This window comes from Symphalangus syndactylus, chromosome 5, assembly GCF_028878055.3.
Source record: "Symphalangus syndactylus isolate Jambi chromosome 5, NHGRI_mSymSyn1-v2.1_pri, whole genome shotgun sequence".
Lineage (NCBI taxonomy): Eukaryota > Metazoa > Chordata > Mammalia > Primates > Hylobatidae > Symphalangus > Symphalangus syndactylus.
In genome coordinates this window covers 114,923,708-114,948,125 of record NC_072427.2, presented here as the reverse complement: position 1 = coordinate 114,948,125, position 24,418 = coordinate 114,923,708, and the positions used below count along the sequence as shown (strand labels likewise).

Genomic DNA, 24,418 nt, shown 5'->3' with positions numbered 1-24,418 from the left:
CTTCCCGCCAAGCAGTGACCTAGATACCATCTCACACCAGTTAGAATCAGGATCATTAAAAAGTCAAGAAACGACAGATGCTGGAGAGGATGTGGAGAAATAGGAATGCTTTTACACTGTTAGTGGGAGTGTAAATTAGTTCAACCATTGTCAAAGACAATGTGGCGATTCCTCATGGATCTAGAGCCAGAAATACCATTTGACCCAGTAATCCCATTAATGGGTATATACCCAAAGGATTATAAATCACTCTACTATAAAGACACATGCACACATATGTTTATTGCAGCACCATTCACAATAGCAAAGACTTGGAACCAACCCAAATGCCCATCAATGACAGACTGGATAAAGAAAATCTGGCACATATACACCATGGAATACTATGCAGCCATAAAAAAGGATGAGTTCATGCCTTTGCAGGGACATGGATGAAGCTGGAAACCATCATTCTCAGCAAACTAACACAGGAACAGAAAACCAAACACCACATGTTCTCACTCATAAGTGGGAGTTGAACAATGAGAACACATGGACACAGGGAGGGGAACATCACACACCACTGCTTGTCAGGGGGTGGGGGGCTAGGGGAAGGATAGCATTAGGAGAAATACCTAATGTAGATGAAGGGTTGATGGGTGCAGCAAACCACCATGTCATGTGTATACCTGTGTAACAAACCTCCGTGTTCTGCACGTGTATCCCAGAACTTAAAGTATAATACAAAAAAAAAAGTGTAATCCAGTTTACATTTTCAAGGTCGAAGTGGGTACAATGCTATCTATCTTGGGCTAAGAAAAGGAAAAATGCTTACTTTAAATCTTAGAAGTCTGTTTTTTTCCATGTTTTGTACCTCATCCTCTTGGTCTCTCTAGATATATTCAAGTCTCACATTGGACTTGTTGTCTTTTCTACATTATCTCAAAATTTTAGCTCTTATCCTCAAGATATGTGCCCATTTTGCTCAACTTTTATATTGAATGATTAGCAAAGGAAATCTTTTTATGTTCTCAATCTAACAAACAATGAAACGCGAAACTAGGAATTTATTGCCATTCCTCAAACTGACATCATTCAATGATCAAAATAAAATGCATCCTTAATATCCTAGAAAATTACGTGCCCCATTCTTTAAAAAAAGCAAACTATTTTTAACCTTTAATGTGACAAGCATTTGTTTTTAAGTGTCTCAGTTTTATATAACCATATACTCAAGGTCTTTATCAGTCAAGGTACAGGAAGGTTGTGTGTTTAATCTTCAGCATGGTTGTAGGAGATATGATTCACAGAGTAGAAAACAGATAAAAATAAGCATGCAGCCAGTATGGTGCCAAATCATCAGAACTCAACATCTTATCGACAAATGGAAGTCATTCTTCTTTATTTCTTGAGCAAAGTAGTTTCATATAAGATAAATAGCTTTCAGTCAGAATAGCCTAACATGCAATATGCATCTTTTTGACATGTATATTCTAATACTACTCTAAACCATAAGATTAAAATAAGAAAAATCTCAGTGTAGTGTGTTGACAAGAAGCACTGGTTGAATCTGTATTTTTTTTCCATTTTTCATCTCCCAGAATTTGGCTCTGTGTATGTTTGTACCTTACTGGCTGTCATTAAGTAATCAACTTCTAGTGACCTTCAAGCATCATTTTCTAAAGTTTTATGCAGGGAAATAATTTCTGGGACATGTCCTTTTTTATATCAAATATATATCAAATATCAAAAAGCAGTTAATGCTTTGGAGACACTATGTTTTGTTTTCAGAGACCAGGATATGGCAGAACATGTTTCTGATAGATGTAAGAGACTGAATTATAGATTCGTGAGCTTGAGAAAGCCACTTAGCTACTTGGATTTTCATCTTCTCGTTTTGCAATGGAAGAATTTTGCGTCAGGTGTTTCTTTTCTTTTTTTTCTTTTTAATTACACCGACTCTATAAATAATTTTACCATCTATGAATAATTGTTCTTTTGTTAGCATAGAAAGGAGACAGGTGATGAGTGAAGTGGAATGAAAAAATTAAGGGGACGCAAGCCTTTGGCACAGAACCCAACTTCCCTCTGTGGGCCCCTGGGGATACCGTTTATTGCTGAAAAGTGCTGCTTGCCCAGGTTCCCAGCCCCTTCTCTCCACAAACCCTGTTGACAGGCAGCCATGGTAGCCTCTCGCCTTTTACCTTCTGATATAGAAAACTGAACTAAAGCCCTTGAGAAAATTGGTGAAATAGCAGAAAACTTCAATTTTCAAATATTCATTGCTTTCATATTGGCCAATTTGCACACGTGGAGGAGTTTTATAGCAGACTCCCTTTGATTAAATCTCCATCTCTGCACTCATCTAGCTGTTTGACTTCTTTAAAATTCATCTCCAAATTTTTGCCTCATCTGCAAATCGGGCAAAATACCTAGATGTGTGCTATTATGGAAGAAAAGCAATCATTTACAAGTGTTCAAAAAATACTGTTCTCCTCCCTGTATTTCATGGTCAAATCATTTTGGAGAGTATTGGCGATGACACTGGACATTGTCCATAATAAAACTCTATAGAATCTACTTCTAAGCCAAACATTGTTTAGTGAGGAGCCATGTCTTGAAATGACAAGATGTGAATGAAACTGACTCCTTTACCTGAAAGAACTTACTATATCTGTTTATACTGATCAATTTTGTCTTGACTTGAAATATTGATTAAATTGGCTACTTTCTGATGTTTGAACTTTGTCTGCCTCCATGACCACATCTCCCTCTCTTTTGCATCTCCCAGCCCCACAATTTCAAAGAAAGCATATAATAACCTAGGCCTGATGATGAAATCAGTTCTGCTGATGTCAAATTAGGTATGCCTGTGAAAGCTCTTGGAAAAGGATGATAAGAATAAAGTAAAAAAACAATTTCTTAAAAAGTAAACTACTTTTCACTAGATAAAAAGCCAGTGTATAGGAAACATATGCTCTACCTCAATTTTGTGGGACTTATGAGAGAGAGTATAGAATAGCCCACAAAAGGACAATCAGGAGGCCTGGTCCCTAAATAACACTTTCCTCCCTCCTCACTCTCCATCTGCGCTGTTACTTGTAGTGTTAGAAAGTATAACATAGCAGCACATACATTGGGTTGGAATCCCAACTCTACACTTCGCTAAGGGAGTGTTCTTAGACAAGTTACTTGCTGTCTCAATTTCTCATCATAAAAATGAGGGCGGTACTGTCTAACTTAAAGAACTGGGGTAAGTACTCAAGAGAATAATCAGGAAAGACCCTGGCCCAGAGTCTTGCTCAGAGCACATATGTTTTAAAAATGTAGTTAGTAATTGCTAGTATTGTTTTTACTGCTGGGTGCAGTGGCTCACGCTTGTAATCCCAGCACTTTGGGAGGCCAAGGTGGGTGGATCACTTGAGGTCAGGAGTTCGAGACTAGGCTAGCCAATATGATGAAACCCCATCTCTACTAAAAATACAAAAATTAGTCAGGTGTGGTGGCGTGCCTATAATCTCAGCTACTCAGAGGCTGAGGCATGAGAATCGCTTGAACCTGGGAGGCAGAGGTTGCAGTGAGCCAAGATTGCGCCGCTGCACTCCAACCTGGACAGCAGATTTAGACACCATCTCAAAAACTAATAATACTAATACTAGTAATTATTATTAGTAGTAGTATTTTTTGATAGAGAAGGCTGGATTTGATAATCTAAGTTCCTTTTTATCTTTAGATTTTCCCCTTTTGGTTGCTTACAAAATACTCCTTGCAGAGTTTGGCACACCCTAACCTCAGTGTTAGGGGGCCTGACCATATTTGGCAGGAAACGCAGTCTGGATGGATAATTATAAAAAACAAAAGCTATCCTATCTTTACAAGCCTGGTTGCTGTGGACAGTATTGTGTAAATCTCCATGATTATTTCACCTTCAGTTAATACTTACAAATACAGAGGACCATCTCAGATAATAAAAGTGAGTGCTGAATATTTTTGCAAGCTATTATAACATTTTGAAAGAGTACTATAAACATGTACAAGATATGACTATGTGGTAATGAAATGAGTTTTCCCGTGTGCCATGAAGGCTCGTTATCTTAAAGCCTCGTGTTGTTCTACAGAAGCCATGTGTGACATTTCTCACTAATGGCTTATGCTGTTACTAAATACTTGTCTCTAACTCCCTCAGTCTTAGGGAATGCAGGCATCCACTTGAGTGTAAATTAATAGCTTTGCAGAATGGAAATGAGGTACCCAGAAAAGTCCTTTCATTTCCTGAGTCCAGTAAGGAAATAAGTTCCTTTTCCTAATTACATATTTGACCAGAGTTATTGTTTTCAAACTTATATGAAAATACTTATTTTATGGGAAAGCCTGCTTTCATAATCTCAGCAAAGAAAACTGGGGCTTTGTTTCTAATGATTATACTATTTACGTTAAACTGATTATCAGCTGGGGAGAAGAGTAGGTGTGCACACTTACTTTCTTCTTCAGGGAAGTTTTCAGCAGCTGATAATAACCTTCTTCTGTCATCTGGGTTTTCAATATTTAATTCAATGAGGTGACTCTCTTTTATATCCTTTAAATCTTCTAGAGTCTCATAACCATTGAGCAAAAGTGTTGAGGTGTATTCCTGTGGGACAAAAAATATAATGCAAATTAGTCAGATTCAAATATTTTATTTTTGGTTCTCTTTAAAGAAACTATAGAGATGCATATAGGAACCAAAGGTGCCAATAGAACTTTTACTTAACTTCACTTGTATTTGTTTTTGACATAGGAACTCCAGGGCTCTTAAATGATTATGTTGTATAATTCTCGCCTTTTAGAAGGCCAAATGTAAAGAAGAAATAATTACCTTAAGCTATACAATTCCAAATCATGGATAAATTAAATAGTTGGATCATGCATCCTATTTGGAAATGTTTCACTTCTCAACTAACTAAATTGACAGAATTAGCATTACTTTAAGTCTATTAATAAAATGTCTCTAGCAGAGTAGCATGCTACAGTCATATTTCAGAATCTACATCTCTTCTTGTTTTCATGATTGCAAAAGCATCTACTCTCAAAACGTTCTTGGGGTAGGTTAAAAAATGAGTTTGAAACAGATGTAATTCTATACAAAAAAGTTGGTGTAGCATTTTGGTTGAAAGGCATTATATAAACCAAAGGAATTCGAGACTTTCTATTTAATTGAAAGCTTTTACTAAGCATAGAAGCACTGTAGTTGGGGAAAGATTTGTTTTCTCAGCATGTATATTTTGTCCATCATTTGAATCAATATGTATTAGTTTAAAATTCATAGGTTTCTGATTTCAAAGTCTGTATGTTATTTTGAAACCTCTATCCTCTCAAACAAAATAAAAATATTAAGTGAAATTGAGTGCTTTTTCAACTTCCTCAGATTCCTCCTATTTTACTTCATCTAATTGCAATATCCTTATTTTAATTACTAAAATAGAATAAGAGGAAGTCTACAAGTTTTAAGTAATCAGGAAGAACTTATGACCACCCGTTTTTAACAAAAAAAGGAAGAAAAGCAAGAAGAGTGACAATTCTTTCTTTCAAAAAGTATATTCTTAGCACTGAATTAGAATAAAGAACACAAAAATTCCTGTTCTGACATATAACCATGTAACTGTGCGTTCTTGGGGAAGTCATTTCAGTCTTGTAGACCTTGGTTTTCTCACAGGTCACAGAACGAACAAGATTCAGAGGCAAGATGCTAACCCATACATTCTCATAGGAATATCCCATTTGAGGTGCACCAATAGTAATATAGGAAGGCTTAGATACTGTGTTTACAGACAGGAACATAACTCGATAATTCAGAAAAAAAAAAACAATTAAGAAAAGTGTAATTGACTATTGTCTTGGTGAATTTTGAAGACTATCAAAGTGCTGCTGAGTTAATTTTAGAAATGGATTGCAAAACTGTAAATTGATTGATACTAGGTGTACTGTATGTACACACTATTTAACCAGGTAGATATTTCAAAAGAATTTTGGTAACATAACAAGAAAATCATAATTGGGTTATACATACAGACAACACAGTTTCCTTAACACAATCATTATGGGGCTTGATGATCACCGTTTCCCTCAAATTACTTTTAAAATGATTATATTCAGTTATCTTCTCTCAACTTGATTTTGATCTCTGCTTTGTAGAAAATACAATTCCCTTCTCATTTTTCCTTTCACTGTTTTAGACTTACTTTACTCCTTATACTCTCTTTACCATTCTCATTTAGACATTTTCTTAGGGCTTTTTATTCTCCTAGATATTTTTGATTTTTCACTGCATTTTCTCAACATCAATCTCTATTGTCACTGCTAAATACTATTAAGGTATAGTCCAAGGGATATTATATCAAGACTTGTCCTTGCATAAAAAAAGTAATAAAGGAGAAATAAGAGCTCTTCTAGGAAAACAGGCTTTCCTTTGCTTGTAAGTCTTGTATTTTTAAGCAATGCAACACAAATACTGACCCACTCCCTTCAGTGTTTCCATTTACATGCTGCCAAAAGCAAACAGGACACAGAGTTGCTCACCTGCAGATGAATCCTCTCTAGGAACTCCTGCAGAGTCTTGGATTTTTCGTTGTTACTCCTTCGGTTTGCCTTTATTTTCTTGGGGGCTGCTTCCTCTTCTGAGATGACATCCACATAAATGAATTTGAAGTTTCCCACTTTATTGTTCAACATTCCCGTCCACATCCCCATTGGTGTTTTGCAGATAATGTCTATGATGTCTCCTTTCTAAGGGCAAAGAAATCCATACACATTAGATTTCAGAGAACCTCATTGATAGAAAGAATGAAATCATAGAAAACTAGAATAATGAGGACATTATCCTAAAGGGGTTCAGATATAACAGAAACAAATCTAAACATTCACTTGCTTCAAAAGTTCAGGCTGGTGGCATGGTGGGTCACGCTTATAATCCCAGCACTTTGGGAGGCCAAGGCAGGAGGATTGCTTGAGGCCATGAGTTTGAGACCAGCCTGGGTGACAAAGTGAGATCCCATCTCTACAATTTTTTTTCTTTTAATTAGCATGGCATGGTAGCATGTATCTGTAGACTGAGGTGGGAGGAGTTCAAAGCTACAGTGAGCTGTAATCATGTCACTGCACTCCAGCCTGGGCAACACAGTGAGATCCTATCTTAAAAAAAATTCAAAGAAGTTATTTACTAGTTATAATGAAGAAAACTTCAACATTCTTGACAAAAAGCTATCATATAGTTTGAAGACATGTTTCTGTTTCTGTTATTGTATCAATTTATCAGCTTAAAACTGTAGAGTGCAGTGTAATTTACAAAACACTTTTGCCTACTCTATTTTTGCTCACAACGCACCTCTTAGATACATAAAGGAGGTATCATCATTATTAATTTAAATATTACAGAAAAAGAAACAGATATTAAATGACTTCTGAAGAGCTTGCAGGAAGTTAACAGCAGAACCAGAACTCAAGTCCAAGTTATCTGAACTAAAAAATGATGCTCTTTTTATTTATACTGTCAAAGTAATATATATGTAACAAAGCTCAAGTTATCAGGAGGTGCTCCCCAGCTGGGGAAGGAGATGAAAGAGAAGTCTGTTACTCTATATATTTCTAGTGCATCTGAAAAATTTATCTGTGGTATAAATAAACCCATTTCAAGTATTTCATTCACCTAAAATAATTTTGCAGAATTCACATAAAAGTATGTGTACACTAAGGATAAATTATGCTATTTAATTCTTTTTAAGGTATTCATGCTCTCCTCTTATTAAGAAGAGATAACATTTAGATTGAGCTCACAGCAAAGTTTAGATAGAAGTATGAATGAATCATATTAGTATGGACAAACCAATCGGTCTTTTTCTTTTTCTGATGGGTCTCACAAATAACCACTAAAGAACTTACCCATGTAACCAAACACCACCTGTTCCCCAATAACCTATGGAAATAAAAATAAAAATAAAAAATACTGGAATTGCCCTGTCAAGTCTGGTTCCCAAGGCCTTTGCTCTGCTGGGCTCTTGCCTGACATTTGTACCTTCTCTCCCTCTCTCTTCATTATTTCTATTCCTGCAAGTATCAGGCAGAGTTGGGCACCTTCAGCAACTGTGAGGCTTTTGGTTTTCAGGAAAATGGAGAGAATTCTTTCCTCCCTGATAGACTCTGAACCTGAATCATCTACATAATAAAAACTTACACTAACAGCCTGAACAGACTGATACCCTGACTCCACCTCACATATTTTATTCAAATTCTTAGCACTGGGCCAGGCGCAGTGGCTCATGCCCATAATCCCAGCACTTTGGGAGGCTGGGGCGGGTGGATCACGAGGTCAGGAGACCGAGACCATCCTGGCTAACATGGTGAAACCCCGTCTCTACTAAAAATACAAAAAATTAGCCGGGCGTGGTGGCGGGCGCCTGTAGTCCCAGCTACTTGGGAGGCTGAGGCAGGAGAATGGCGTGAACCCGGGAGGCAGAGTGCAGTGAGCCGAGATCGCGCCACTGCACTCCAGCCTGGGGGACAGAGATACTCCGTCTCAAAAAAAAAAAAAAAAAGAAAGAAAAAAGAAAAAAATTCTTAGCACTGTAAGCTAGCCCCCACTTCTACTGTTGGGAAGAACACACTCACACTGTCTTCCCACTGGTTATACTTGCTGAAACAGATCATATAATCAGCATTTGACAAACCATTCAGAAGGTGGGATATGATGTCCTCTCACCTTAATTTTGAGGGAGTCAGTGTCATAGGGACTTGGCGTGAAATCTGTATGCACTCTGGCACGGCCACAGAATGGTCCTGAATAGGGACCGTCGTCATCCAGTCGAAAGCTGTCCCGGTTACTTGTACCATCTGAAGAGCTTGTTATGCCACCTGATGAAAGCAGAAGTTCACAGTTGTCACGGAAGACTTATAACATTCTGAACCATCATCTGGACACAACTAAGTATTGATAATGCTGGAACACTGGATGCCAGGCTCGTGGGGAAGTTCTAATTGACCCATCCTGGTGTCTGTCTCCCAGTTACTCTCCGTCAGTGACGTCTGTCCTCTGAGCCATTTCTAACCTTTTTCCTGACAATCTGGCCACTCTCTCCTCTACCACCAACCCAAGTACCCTCTCACTTCATTCTCCGTATTCTGATCCAGTACACAATGTACTAAGTATTGGACACTTGCCAAAAACATCACATTACAAAATTGCCTACAATTTCTTCCCCAGAATTCCCACTGTGTATCAAAGGCCATTTTGAGGCAATATTTCTGTCATAACAGGTGGCACTTTTGCTTGTTGTATGAGTGTAAGGGAAGGAGAAAGTGTGTCTGAATGTCTGTATCCCCATGTGGTTTGAAACTTCTAAACCGGGCCTTTAAAACTGTTCCAAATCCTTGTCTGATCCTCTTATTTTTGATCTTAAACTTCAGGAAAAAGAGAAAAGAGCATTTTGTCACCTGCCTGGGAACAAGAATGGCTCCCAGTGGAAGTAATTCTCCTCCCCCGCCCTCACACTCAGTCATCACTTCACATCTTCCTTCAGTCTAGCCTTTCCTCACTCTGTTCAATGAGGGAATAGCCCACGTTTCACTACCATGCATTGTGGAAATAAGGTATAGCTCCTTCAAGATGCTCCACGTTGTATGTGAACTGATGTAAAACACAGATGAGTTGCATCTAATCGCATAAATTAAGTGGTATATGGTAATGGTAAAATGGACCACCGTTTCTTCACACCCTCCCTTCCATGACAACTCCAGACCAGGGCTTTTCACAGTCCATTCTAGCTAATAAAATTCTCCCCACATCTAGCATCACAATATAGAGTTTTTAAACTTCCAGAAGAAATGAATACTAATGAGATCTGAATTTCATACATGCAAAAAAATTCTTTAAATGTTTCTGTGCTAGCTTTTGTCACAAAATAAGTGTTCTACAGCCAATAGGAAAATAGGAATAAAACTCAGGATATTTGAAACATCTGGTCTTTGCCATACATCTTCAAATAACAGAAGCAGTTGATTTAAAAGGAAATGGAAAATAAACTTTGCAAAAACATTTAAAAGCCCTGAAAAGATTAGAGAGATGTATAACAGTCTACATATAAAAAGTCACAAGGCACCCTGCAATATCAATCGTTTCATCCAAATATTGTAGCTGGAAATTTGACTAAATCCGGAGTGATTTCCTTCTTAGAAAAAATATTAATCTTCATTAGAAAATCCTTGTTGGTTACTTATGGATCCCTTTTTGCCACCTAATTGGTGATAGTCCTACCATTTATTATTTGCATATTGCTTCACTCTTTACTCATTAATGCTGGGTTAAGATCTAAAAAGTAAATGTCAGTAAAAGTAAATTGATGCAAATGTGCTACATTTTTCAGAGTACTTCAGGAAAAAAGGAAAGTGGTGGGGGGAGAAAGAATGAGGGGGACGCAGGGAAGAGGAAGGGAGAAAGAAAGAGACAGAGAACAGAACAGAAAATAAATTTCATTTATCTGAATACTTCAAGTCATTTTTAAATATTTTGACCCAACATATAGCTGGCTCACTCCAACAAAGATTTTTATTTTAAAGATGCAGATTTAATCTCTTAATATGACTTTTTTGAGGCATATCCCCAGGAGCCCCATTGACTACAGTGTTAAAAGTTTCAACAGAGCATATGACTGTGTCAAATATATTATGTATTATTTAAACAATAGCAACTCTGTATAGATTTAATATATCTTAAATTTTTACTAATTCTTTTATCAAGTAGCTGGAACCTTGTTGCTGATTTAACTTGTTGTTTTTTAATTAATTTAACCCAGACCTCACACCCAGGATCTTGTCCCTGATTCATTAGCCTTACTTGAGGAGCTCTGTCCACTGTAGAGACTATCCATGGAGTCACTGGCTTTGAGGGACACCTTCTCCGTGTGGGTCCCAATCACAGGGTCACTGTTTCTATATGAGTGGGCATTCTCTCCATCTTCCTCAACCTCCAGAAAACATATCAGAGGTTAGGTACACAGAGAAGATTTCCACAGAGATGTTCATTGTGTACATTGATTTAATAGACAAGACGTATTTTAGCAATAAAATACTTAAGGATACATAAGGATAAAATACGAAAGTAGTTAATCTTCAGTTCAATTTCTAGCAAAACCTTTTACAATATATTGGAAAAATCATTCAGATGACACACTCTTTTTGTAGAATTCAGTTGAAATTATAATGGCTCATTTTTACAAACTAGGATGAATATCATATCAATATTATTTAATCAAAAGTGTTAGATTTATTGACATCCATGGTTTATCTTTTAAAGCACTTTTACTTCTTCATGTTGTCCTTATCCTCTATTTACCACCTTTACTAATCCATTCAGATCTGATCCTACAAGCTTAAACTCTGCATAGTTGTTTCATGTCAGTTATTTGCATCCTACCAGATCACTAGATATGAATAAAACATGTATATTTTGCAATTCTAAAGCAAAGCTTATCTAAGAAGCTTTACAAATCTAATACCATGCTTGCCACCTAGTCAAGTGAGAAGCAAATCTTGCATAAAATTAGAAAAGACAGACAATTTCAAAACAAATTATATTTTCTTGAAAACATCTCCAATGTTTTCCATATTTCAATAGTTTGGATTAAACCTATGAATTTCTTAATATTCATCAGAATGTAATTCAACATTCTTTATTTGTGAGCATTTCTAAACAGTGATAAAACTTTAGAATATACAAATGATATACACTCAGTTTGATTCTCCACTTTTATCCATTTCTTTATTCATTCAGTCATTCAACACAATTTTATAGAACACCTCCTAGGTACTGAGCAATGTTCTGGGAACTGGGGATTTTCATGGTAAACAAGATAACAGGGTGCTTGCTATAATGAAGAATATTTTATTGTGTTAGCTGTGTGTGTGTGTGTGTGTGTGTGTGTCTGTGTAGAGTATTTGGGGAGGTGTGTATAAACACAATAAGACAATTTCAGAGAATAATAAGTGTTATGAAAGAAAACTGGGTGATGCGAGAGAATTTGTTGCTGAGGTTAGGGTTAGGGGTTGGCTGATTTAAATGGAGTATCCTCCAAAGACCTCTGTCATACAGTAATATACGCCCTGAATTATTGACCTAAAGGATAAGAAAATGTAACTTATGTGAAGCTTTGGAGACAGTTTTCCAAGCAAAAGGAAGAGCAACAGCAAAATAATTGAACTCAGAATTATCTTGGGTTGTGCAGGGGAAAACAGCAAGGCTAATGTAGTGAGAGAAAGGAGAATATTAGTGTGTGAGTTTAGGGAAGTAGACTGGAGCCACATCAAGAAAAGCTTTATAGACCATGTGTGGTGGCCATGGAAATGTGCCACTTAGATCTCTTGCTGCGGCACCCTTCTTTACTGACAGCCCCAGGACTGCCCCTCTGTATCCATCACTCCCTTTGCACTAAAGCCATGCTCCCTTTCAGTAACTGAAAAAGCAGGGGTATTGTTTGAGCCCATTCTAGTGGAATGTAGGGTTCCTGTAATGGAAAACTTTAGTATAAGAATTCCCCATCAATCTGACCAAAGCTTTCTCAGTATTCTGCTGAAGTATGAGACTCTCTCTACCTGATTCTTCTTCCTTTTCCTTATCCTTTTATAGATGTCAGATTTACGATGCAGTCTAAAGGCTTTCTCTTTAGGCTTCCTAGCATTTCCTCCCATAAATCTGTGGTGTTTCTACTCTTTTCTTGGGATCTGCTTCTCAGAGGACTAGAATGAACACACCGAGTAAAGGGGTGCACTATGAAGACACTGAAATTTTAACCATGACCTGATTTCCACTTGTCAGAGAGATTTCTGGCTTTCATATGGAGAATAAATTTTATGGGGGAAAGAATAAAAAGAATGGAAAGCAATTAGGGGATTATGATAGTAATCCAGGAAAGAAAGGTTGGTTATTTAGTCTAAAGCCGGAATAGTTTACATGGAGAAATTAGGGAGTTTATATATACTTGGTAATATAATTCAGAGAATTTACTGGTGAATTAGTGTGAAAAGTGAGAAAAAGAAGGAATTTAGGGTGATTCTTAGATTTTCTTTTCTTTCTTCCTCTTTTTTATATTTTTGTTTTTATTTATTTTGGGGATCAGTGTTGTCTGCTGCCACTGGGCATACTGGATGAGAAAACCATTTTTTTTGGAAAAGTGTAGAGAATAAATATATTAGCCTTGGATATATTAGGTTTTGGATGTCTACTGGACATCTAAATGAAGATATCAAATAAGCAATTGATTGTATTAATACAGCAGATAAGTGAAGAGGTCATAGCTAGAGATATAGTTGTGAAAAACAAAATCATGACAGTAGATGAGCTGACTTAAGGGGAGAGTGTAGATTCAGTGGAGCATCCAGGAACAAGCCAAAGGAAGATGTTTCAAGGGATGAGAAAGAGAGCAGAGCCAAGAAAGGAAGCTATGAGGAAGAAGAAATGCCAGAAGCATGCCCAGTCAAAAGAAACAAGAAAAGTGGATGTTCTATATGTAGGGAAAGCAGCACTTGGGTCAATACAGTTGAAAAGTAAGGAGAAAGAAAAGTGACAATTGGACTTGGCAACACAGAGGTCACTACTGATGGCGACAGCTATTTTAATGGAGTACTGGGGACAGAGCCCTGTTGAAGTGGATTGGAAAAGAGAATGGACATAAGACATAAAAATCAATAAAGTAGAATTGAAAGTCCATAAGTAAACTCACTTATTTATGATCCATATATTTATGACAATATATTTATGGTCAACTGATTTTTAACAAGAATACCAAGACAATCAAATAGGGAAAGGATAGTCTTTTCAACAAATAGTGTTAGGACAACTGTATATCTACGTGCAAAATAATGAAGGTGGACTTTTCCTATATACTGTACAGTAAAATTATCTTGAAATAAATGATACACCAAAATTTAAGAGACTATTGGTCTCTCAGAAGAAAACATAGGAGTAAATCTTCATTACATTAGGTTAGACAATGGTTTCTTAAATATGTTACCAAAAGCACAAGTGATCAAAAAAAGATAATTGGACTACAATAAAATTAGAAACATTTGTGCTACAAACAATACCATCAAGAAAATAAAAATACAATGCACAGAATTGGAGAAAATATATTATATTGCAAGTCATATATCTGATAAAAAACTTGCATCCAGAATATATAAAAAACATTTAAAACTCAACAATAAAAAGATAAATAACCCAATTAAAAACGAACAATGGATTTGAAAAACACTTCTCCACAAAGATAGATAAATGGCTAAAAAGCACATGAAAAGATTCTCGACATTATTAGTCATCAGGGAAACGTAAAGTAGAACCAAATGTAAATCAAAATCACAATGAGATTCCACCTCACATCCACTAGGATGGCTAGTATTAAAAAGACAGACAATAACAAGTGTTGGCAGTGATGTAGAGCAATTGGAACCCTCATACATTGTTGATGGGAATGTCAAATGATGCAGCTGCTTAAAAAAACAATTTGCCAGTTTCTCTATTAGACATGGAGTTACTATATATCTAAGAGAAATGAAAAAATATTTCCACACAAAAAATTGAACAGAAGTATCTGTAGCAGCATTATTCATAATAGCCAAAAAGTGAAAGCAACCCAAGTAATCACTAAGTGATAAATGGATAAATTAAATGTAGTTCATCTATAAAAGGAGAAATATTATTTGGCAACAAAAAGGAATGAAGTACTGATACAAAATTAATGACATGTTGTTCTTCACATTGTTCTTCACATCACGTTCTAGATGCATTATCTTTTTTTTTTTTTTTTTTGAGATGCCATCTTGCTTTGTTGCCAGGCTGGAGTGCAGTGGTGAGATCTCGGCTCACTGCAACCCCCGCCTCCCAGGTTCAAGCGATTCTCCTTCCTCAGCCTCCCGAGTAGCTAGGACTACAGGCGTGCACCACCATGCTCAGCTAATTTTTGTATTTTTAGTAGAAACGGGGTTTCACCATGTTGGCCAGGCTGGTCTTGAACTCCTGACCTCAGGTGATCTTCCTGCCTCAGCCTCCCAAAGTGCTTGGATTACAGGTGTGAGCCACCGCACCCAGCCGATGCATGATCTTTCTGAGTGTCAGTTTCTTCTGTTAAAATGAAAGTAATACTTCCTTCCACCCAACTTCTGGGCATAATGACTGAGGAAGAAAACAAATGCTTAAGTACTTCATAAAGTACCAAGCACTTCTATAGTCTAGCTGAATAGTTTAAGAAAGTTTTAGTAGAAAAATACAAATGATTATCAGAGAATATTTACCTTTTCCTCAGAAAGGGCTTTGATGTACTTTTTACCCACTTTTTTCTTCATTGTCCATGAAATAGCTCTCATTTTTTTACCCAAACCGCCTCCATTATTTGAAGTTTTACTTTGTTCTCCACTTTCATTTGTGGGATCTCCTTCATGTGCCTAGTTTAGAATTGTTTACAAAAGACAAAATAATAAAGCAATAAAAAACATTGATCTGAAATCACTGTTACAGAGAACATTCTGAGTTAGTGGATTTTGCATGCATTCTGTGCAGCAGCCTCAAAAATTTCTAACAATCTGGACATAACACATATTTTTAAAGTTGTCCAGGCCTGGTTGCTTGTGCTACAAACTCAGAAAGTAAAACTTGTGATGTTAGAGGACTTGAGCCTCACATCTGCAATTCTTTTAGAGAATTTTGGCTATTTTTTAAATAGCTGTATTGAAGAATCATTTTATTCCCTCTTCTTGAGATGAACAAATAATATTAAATACCAGGTGTAAGGAGTTCTTATGTCTACATAGATGAAAAATATTTTATTGGAAGCTTTAGATAGGCTGTAGCATCTATCTGTGTTGAATAGGCCTTAAAATATCCTCTTGCTTCTCATAGAAATTGAGATGATTGTGGTTATTTTAAAGAAGTTTTTGTGTTAATTAAATCCACTGAGAAATGTTAGATTTTTTTTTTCATCTTAGCGTGCACATTTCCCATATTCTCAAGCAATAGTAAATATGAACTAGTTCTGGCCATTAGTACAGAAATCTTCATGTAATTCACATGCTATATTAATCAAACATCTTATTTGGACTGCTTCAGCCTGTGCTTAGGAATTTTGTTAAACCAATGACTCAGAATAAAACACACTGTTCACAGCCACAAGACTCTATATATCATAACATAAAACAATGCTCTGTAAATATAATTAACATATCATGTGATATATATTACATTATATAGAATCTATATGAAATAAAATATCCTCACCACCCACCTTGCCCCTCGCTACTTCTCAAGTCTCCCTTGCTCACTAGAGCAGTGGTTCTCAAAATATGATCCCTGGACCAGTGGCATTTACATCACTTGGGAGCATTTTGTGCTTTAGCAAACTCTTCAAGTGATTCTGATACTCTCTAAAGTTTGTAAACAACTGTAATAAAGTATTGCCATGCTAGCCCCCTTGCAGTTTCTCTATCAGGTTCTCACCAAGTTTGTATTTGCTTTTGCCATTGGCTTCCCTCAGATATCCAAGAATTTCTTCCTTCAGTTGTCCAGGTTTCTATTCACATGTCATATAATAGGAGAGCAATTTTCTGATTGATCACCCTCCACACTTCCATACGTCCTGTTTATTGGCCCTGATTAATTATTCCTCTAAGCAGTTAACATTACCCGATAATATGTTTGTTCATTTGATTATTGTCTGTGTCTCCCACTGTGATGCATGCTCCATGAGACTTGAGACTTTGTCTGTTTTCTTTGAGTGTCTGGAGTACTTCCAAGCACAGAGCTGGCACTTGATCTCATGTAGAACTTTGCAGATTTTTTTTTCTTGGAGGACATGTTTGGGTTAACGTCCTAAAATATCTTATATTTGCAAGAAAGGAAACTTGAAGGACATCTAATTTAACACTGCCCACCATTCCTAATAGGTGGACAGGTAGTCATTCACTGAATATAAAAAATGAAGGGAAACTTCTCTTTAGTGAACTTGAATATTTTAATATAAGAGTTTAACCACATAGTTAACATCATTATTAATTAATATTATATTTTGCTTCATATCTTACCCCAAATTGCTTATGATAAATATGAATGGACAGCCAATTTAAGCCCTCATTGCACTTTATTAATTTCTACATTCAAGGTTATAAAGGCAAAGATTCTTTGCTTAATTCGAAAGCCCTGAATAAAATATGATTTGGAAGCACTTTAAAATTTTAGAGTCAGCCTTTTTCTTCTCTCTACTTAAACTTTCTCTGTCTTCATTGTAAAATTATTTTGCTAACTAACATAAATAAGAAATGTTATTTAATTACTACTTGTGTTACTCTACCATTTCTAAGCTTCAGAAAAATGTACCATACATTTTTCAGGTTTTTCTAGCATTATTTACAGAAGCTACAAAGAAACTATGTTTATGTCTTTTGAGTGTTAACATTTTTCTATGCCTTTCTCCATAGCCTGAATTAAATTTCTTTTTAAGTATTACTTATGGTTTTGTTCTTGTCTTTTAAAGATTTGTCTTCCCCTATAGACTCCAGGCATGAAGTAAGGATTTTCATGTGTTGTTGCAACAGTGCTTCCTGAGTGTCTAAGGGAAAATCTGGCATAGAGTAGTTATTTTTTGAATGAGTGCTGGATTGTTGAAAAATATGCACACTGTTTTGTTAGGTTCACTAAATTCTGTTACAAATTACTAGGCCACCATTATTAACCAATGAACCTGAATGAACATGAGCTATCTTGTATAGGTTAATTCCAGAATTGTAAACTAAATAGCAGTAGAATATATGTATGATTGTGGAGAATTAAAAATTTATACAAGATGTGACTTACAATTATGTAAATGTTGATTGACTATATGGTTATCTACAAATTTACTCATAAATGTAAATATATACATGAAAATTAATAAAAGGGATCATTACCAAAATTAAAATATTTTAAAATATTACAGTTAGATACATTTGAAAATAAGCATAAGATCTAAAAACCTATTGATCTAAAAAGAATAGATTACCTGTGAGGTTGCTGAATCAGTTTCAATGGTAAATAGTATTTTCAGTTTTCTTAGTAGACACCCCTTCTCTGTACTATTTTATTAGTTGTTGTTGTACCTGTCATTAATCGCTTAGCAAATGTGGCCCACACTTTATAGATACTATGGCAAACTTTGGAGTCAGAGAAAAGATTGAGTTCAGACTTTGTCATTTATTCACTCTGTAATTTAGAAGTAATTTTATTTGATGAAGCAAGCATATTTCTGCAATGGCAAAATAGAGATACTAATAGTTCCTATGTTATAGATAGGTAAACTGTTATAGATAAAGTTAGCATTGTGCTTATTTCATAGTGAGTGCTCAATTAAATGTACATATTATTGAAATTATTATTATGTAAACTTAATTTTATGGGAAGCTTTTCTTAAGCTACAATTAAAATGTTCGTAGTTGACAAATGTGTATGTAGTGCTCACCAATGGGATATTTCAGTGTACACTGAAGTGTGAGAGTCCAATTGAGCAGCCGTATGCTCTCCTTAACAAATTTACATTTGGGCCACTTAATCTTGTTCTAATTTAAAGCAATTACAACTTACATAAAATTTAATATATATCTATCAAATAATGTGTATAAGTACAATGTGTGTGTGTGTGTGTGTGTGTGTGTACGTATATGTATACACACATTGTTTTATAGTAGAAATACTCAGGAAATTTGGATTTGTCAGTGTCACTTTGAATTCGGTCTTTTCGGGTTCATGTTTTGCTTTCCCAAACATCTGTTAGGCTTCTTAAAATAAGATTTTACTTTTAATGCCCAGCACGGTACTGGGTACTGATAGAGACAGGAAATAGCCAAGGGTCCCTTGCGAAACCTCGCCTTCAAGCCTAAAATGGCTTGAAGGCTGAAAAACTAGACTGCTGATCCTGGATGAAGCCCACCCTTTCCCAGCTGATTCTTTCTTAATCATGCCCACCTGTGCACTGGGGGAAGGGGGTGGAGCTCTGGGAAGTTCGTGTGGTTTGCTGCAGGGATGAGCCTGGCCTCTTTTGTTGCTATGTGGTAGCCTGGGATTCAATCTGTAAGGTAGGGGCTTGTAGCAGGACTCTCGCTTTGCTAAGAGTTCCTCTTTTTTTTTCCTTTTCATCCAATGTACCCTGCCTTACTCACCCTACAATGTGTCTGTGGGCCTAAATTTTCCTGGTCGTGTGACAAGAACCCATTGCTTTCTACAACTACTAAATAATGGTTTGTTCATTTATCACAAAAACATATGCAAGGCTATAATTTTAAAATGTATTTATTTTTCTTATTTTACTTTGCAAAAGTGACATTGTCTTCATAATATTTCATAATGTGTTTGCATAACATTCATAAAAATGGAATAAACTACGAACCTCAGTTGAATCATCTGGTTTTGATAAAGAATTATTCCGAAAACGATCGAAATTCCCAAAACTGCTGCTTCGCTATAAAATGGAAAAGAAAAAGGAAAGGAAACTTAGAGTTTGTTATTTTCACTGCCCAAACTGATAAGTATATTAGATTATAGTTTAATAAGCACCGTCTCTTGCAAATATAGGCTTTAAAAAGCTCTTCTCTCTGGAATATCCAAAGGCTGTGAAGGTATACCTATTAACATTTTTATATTTACCGTTGATCAAATGTCTTTCTATGCTTTTTGTCACAGTGTTAAGTAAGCACCTTGGAGAAAATCTTGGTTAAATTATTTTAAATTTTTTATTTTAATTTTGCTCTTTGAAGTGGCAGCTGAAGAATCCGTGAAATCCAAACTAAAGCTGCTTGAAATGAGCTAACCACAAACTTAACAGCGTGTACTACTAACCAATCAACCAATAAACAGATAACAACAACAAAACACGCAAACAAAAAGCAAGCATCTGAGTAGATCCACCATTACGCCTCACAAAGATCAAGTTTGTTCACACACTGGAGCCTGTGGGGTGGAGGGCGGGGAGAGGGAGGGCATCGGGAAAAATAGCTAACGCATGATGGGCTTAACACCTAGGTGATGGGTTGACAGGTGCAGCAAAACACCATGGCACATGTTTACTTATGTAACAAACCTGTACATCCTGCACTTGTACCCCAAAACTTAAAATAAAAATGAAAATAAAAGATCAAGTTTGTTAAAAAAAAAAAAAAAGGAACACAAGTGCATTTTCTATTACCAACTCTTGATCATTTGAAATTCTCTGCTGGATATCAGAAAAAGAAGGCACACACATAGACTTATTAATAAATTGAAAGCAGCATTTAAGTATGCACAGTCCAAGTTTGGGAGTAAAACGGAATTTTTCCACGTTTAACATAGAATTACAATGAGACCTCTGGGTCAGTTTCATTCACTGGTTTTGAGAAAAAGCTCCGTATGTTAATAGAAGATGTTGCCTTGAATACGTTTTGCTTACAAAGCTAAATTTTTATTATGCAACTCATTCTAGGCAGGCAATTATAAATAATTTCTGATATGCGACAAAATAAATGAATCCCTTAAACATATTTTAAAATTCTTTAGAGTCATTGAGTCAAAAAATTGATATTTCCTCACTATCTAATTTTATGCATTGTTTGGGATGGTGGATATCTTATGTTGGGTTCTTTGTGTACTCATAAATCCCAAGACTATTTTCTTTCTAAAGGACTTTATCTTATTTCAAGTTTATCATATTTTAAAAATAAACTGGTGGTACTGACATATAATCTGGTAATTTAGAAAATTAATAATGGGAGTCAGTAATCTATAAAACCTTGTACAACAAGGCCTCCCTTAATGCTGTCGATGGGATCTCGGAAATTGCTACCTTAAGCAAAACCAGGTGTAACAAAATCCACTTTACCATAGGCTACTTGAAATCACAAGTTCAAATAACAAGTTCCTATGATTTTTTCTCATCACAAAAACATTATCAGATTTCTAAATAAAGACCCAAACATTTCTAATGGTAAACACTGAAACAAATGCGATCCATACATACAAGAAAAATTAATTTAAAAAATTAACATAATTATTTCCCCAGTTATTCCAGCTCAGGGTTGCTGTGAGTGGCCAGAGCCTATCCCCACAACTCAGGGCACAAGGCAGGAACCAGCCCTGGACAGGGCACAAGGCAGGAAACAGTCTGGACAGCTGTTCCATCGCAGGGCACACTGAAGCACACATCTACACTCCTCATTGTGGAACAATTTGGACACGCCAATGCCAATTGATCTGGAATGCACTTCTTTGGGATGTGGGAGGAAACCCACACAGAAATGAGAAGATTGTGCAAACCCTGCACAGACAGTGACCCTGGCCAGGAACTGATTTTTTTTTCTCCATCAATGTTATTATAACAAAATGATGTTGGAGAAAACAATGTTTTTGGAGGACCTGCTATATTGTCCTTTCAGAAATCACAGCCCATTTTAGTAAAAGGCAACTTCAAGGTCTCCTAGTCCCTAGAAGCTCTTATGTCTCCCTACCAGCTATCTTTAAAGAGTTTTGTTTCCCTTTTAAAAGAACTGAAATAAAAAGACCCTGACGTCTGACAAGGGGTTAGCTTGTTAGACGACGTGATACAGAATATTGCCCCAAGGATGATAGCTGTGTTAGACACAACTAACGCCTTTTGCTGACTTGCCATCCCTTCTGAAGGAGCCCTTCAGCCTGTGGTGAGAGAAGCAGAAGCGAAAGCTGAAACTGAGAACCACACTGGAAAATACAAAGTCTTCTTATGTAGTACTTACTAGCCTACAGTGGCTTCCCAGAATATGAATCACTCCAACCTGCCTAGGAGGTGTTTCCAACTGGCCTCATTGTTCAGCAATCACAGAAGGGAATTGAGCGTATTGTTGTCCTGCTTATAAACAATCTGAACACACGGAAATCTATTACTCTTTTATGTACTTGAAACCATTCTGTGGCTGATTGGAGCCCATGCCCCAGGCAATTTTGTAGCCTACATATAGCCTGTTAAATATTAATGAGAGTTAGGGTGTGAGTTCCACAACGGGATAATGGGTCCTGTCGCACAGGAGGGCACAGAATAGACTCGCTTCGGCATTTTGCTACACTATCTTCTTCCATTAAGTAATCAATAGCCACCACCTTTTAAAATTACTTCTCCCCTCATTATATCAATAAAGAAAAGCAGATTTAGGAGTCGTGGTTTAAGAAGGACACAGGACTATTACTTTGGGTTTTTGTCAGTCTTCTCATTGCTAATTACTCAACAGCTTTATGCCATAGGAGCATATCAATCCATGTTAAGACACCCTTAAGAAGAAAATCTAAATATTTCAAAGAACATTTAAATTTGTTCATTATTCTCTAGTTTAAAAGTTAGTAACTAACTTTCTCAGATGGTTTTATAATGTATAGATTATGGCTTATGACAAAAAAGGACTAATGTCTACTATGAGGTCTGGACAATGAACCCATTTATAACTTCTGTTCTTGTCAAGTTTTATGATAACAAGGTGAATTATGTGGAAACAAAGCTTGCTTCCTAAATAATAGTACTTAATAAATGAGAATGTGTTTGAATATTGATAATGTTGCATTATATAATTGTAATGTATTAGACTTAGTAAGTATTATCTTATGACAGAAGTTCTTATCAAGATAGAGTTATATAAACGAAAAGCTGTCAAAAAGAAGACGAGCTTAAATAAAAATGCTATATATATTTTAGATAATTCTTTGTGTCTGTTGACTTTAGATCATATTTAGTCTTTATACTCTACATAAATGTTTCCAGTCTTTACTTATGAAATTAGAAATGCATTTGTAAAATGGCACAATACCTATAGAGGGAAATTTGGCGGTATCTAGCAAAATTACATATACATTTGCCCTTTGTCCCAAAAATTCCATTTCTAAATGTCTTTACCAGCAATACATTTGGATATGAATTGTTTACATTTCCATATTCACTGTAGCACTTTCATATTATCAAAAAGCTATAAAGCCTAATGTTCATCAAGAGGATACTGATTGAATAATATATAGTACATCCACACAATGCAAATGTATGAAGCTGTAAAAAATTAAATACATCTTTTTATATGCAACAGAATAACCTGTAGCATACAGTGTAAGTTGAAAAAGTAAAATGGAGAAAAGTGCAATATACTGAAATACATCTAATGTCAAAATTCGTGAGTTCATAAGGATACTAAAAAGAAAAATGCATCAGTTACATTGGGAAATGTTATAATTATATTCTGAAAACTAACAAATAAAGGGACAACTTAGACATTTAATCTGCCTTTCCTGTATGAAACCTATTTCATCAACTAGATAGTTCATCAACTAAATAGTTAATGAGGGGAAATTGTTCTATATATGTTCATACTTCAGCTAATCAATTAAAAATGATGAAATAATAAGATTACCATTTTGCAAACCCCTAATGCAATGTTGGATCCAGGCAATGATCATCAATGGCCACTAAAATCACACAAAAGGAGATAACCAGAATATGTGCTTTGTGATGGAAGCATTAAATACAACTAATGAAATATTGTTTATAAGAAAGAAAGGAAGCAAGAAAGCAATCATACCATGCTCTGTATCTAGCTACCACATTTAAAGAAAAAAAGAGAAAGAGGAGCATGTTAAATGATACCAAGAAGATATGGTCAGTTGGAAAAAATACAGACAAGAAAATACACAGCAAAACAACCCAGCTTCTTCAGCAAATCAATATAAAAAAATTTTAAGAAAGAGTTAAAGTATAAACTAAGAGACTTCAGAAACATATTATCCAAGTATAATCCATGAATCTTGTTTTAATATAGATCAAATAAACCACTATACCAAAAACATCAAAAGACAACTGGGTAAATTTTTTAAATGACTAGCTATTTGATGTTAAGGAAGTAATGTTACTCTCTTATTTACAATTTGAAATAATCTAGTGAGGAGCAGCAAATGTGTGGGTACGAGGAAGAAACACAATTGACCATTCTTGAATAATTAGCTGGGCTGTGGATATATGGGGGTAGATTTTACCACTCTCTACTTTTACATATATTTAAAATGTTCCATAATAAATTGTTGGGTTATCAAAAGAAATATTTCTATATAATAGCTAAAATGATTTATAAAAGTTAGTGGTCTCCTAGCTGTATTTATTTATTTACTTATTTTGAGACTGAGTCTCCCTTTGTCACCCAGGCTGGAGTGCAGTGGCTCCATCTCGGCTCACTGCAAACTTCACCTCCTGGGTTGAAGCGATTCTCCTGCCTCAGCCTCCCGAGTAGCTGGGATTACAGGTGTGCACCACCACGCCCAGCTAATTTTTTTGTATTTTTAGTAGAGACAGGGTTTCACCGTGTTAGCCAGGCTGGTGTTGAACTCCTGACCTCAGGCAATTCACCCGCCATGACCTCCCAAAGTGCTGGG

At 35.9% G+C, this 24,418-nt stretch overlaps 1 protein-coding gene across 1 annotated transcript in view; it reads right to left on the bottom strand.

Moving 5' to 3' along the window:
* The window catches only part of SAMSN1 (SAM domain, SH3 domain and nuclear localization signals 1), a 163,367-nt gene that overhangs the window by 8,991 nt on the left and 129,958 nt on the right, over window positions 1-24,418 (bottom strand). Inside the window, 6 exon segments of the mRNA XM_055279301.2 lie at window positions 4,459-4,609; window positions 6,535-6,741; window positions 8,711-8,862; window positions 10,841-10,970; window positions 15,289-15,438; window positions 19,404-19,475. Of these exon segments, the coding sequence (XP_055135276.2) occupies window positions 4,459-4,609; window positions 6,535-6,741; window positions 8,711-8,862; window positions 10,841-10,970; window positions 15,289-15,438; window positions 19,404-19,475 (862 nt within the window).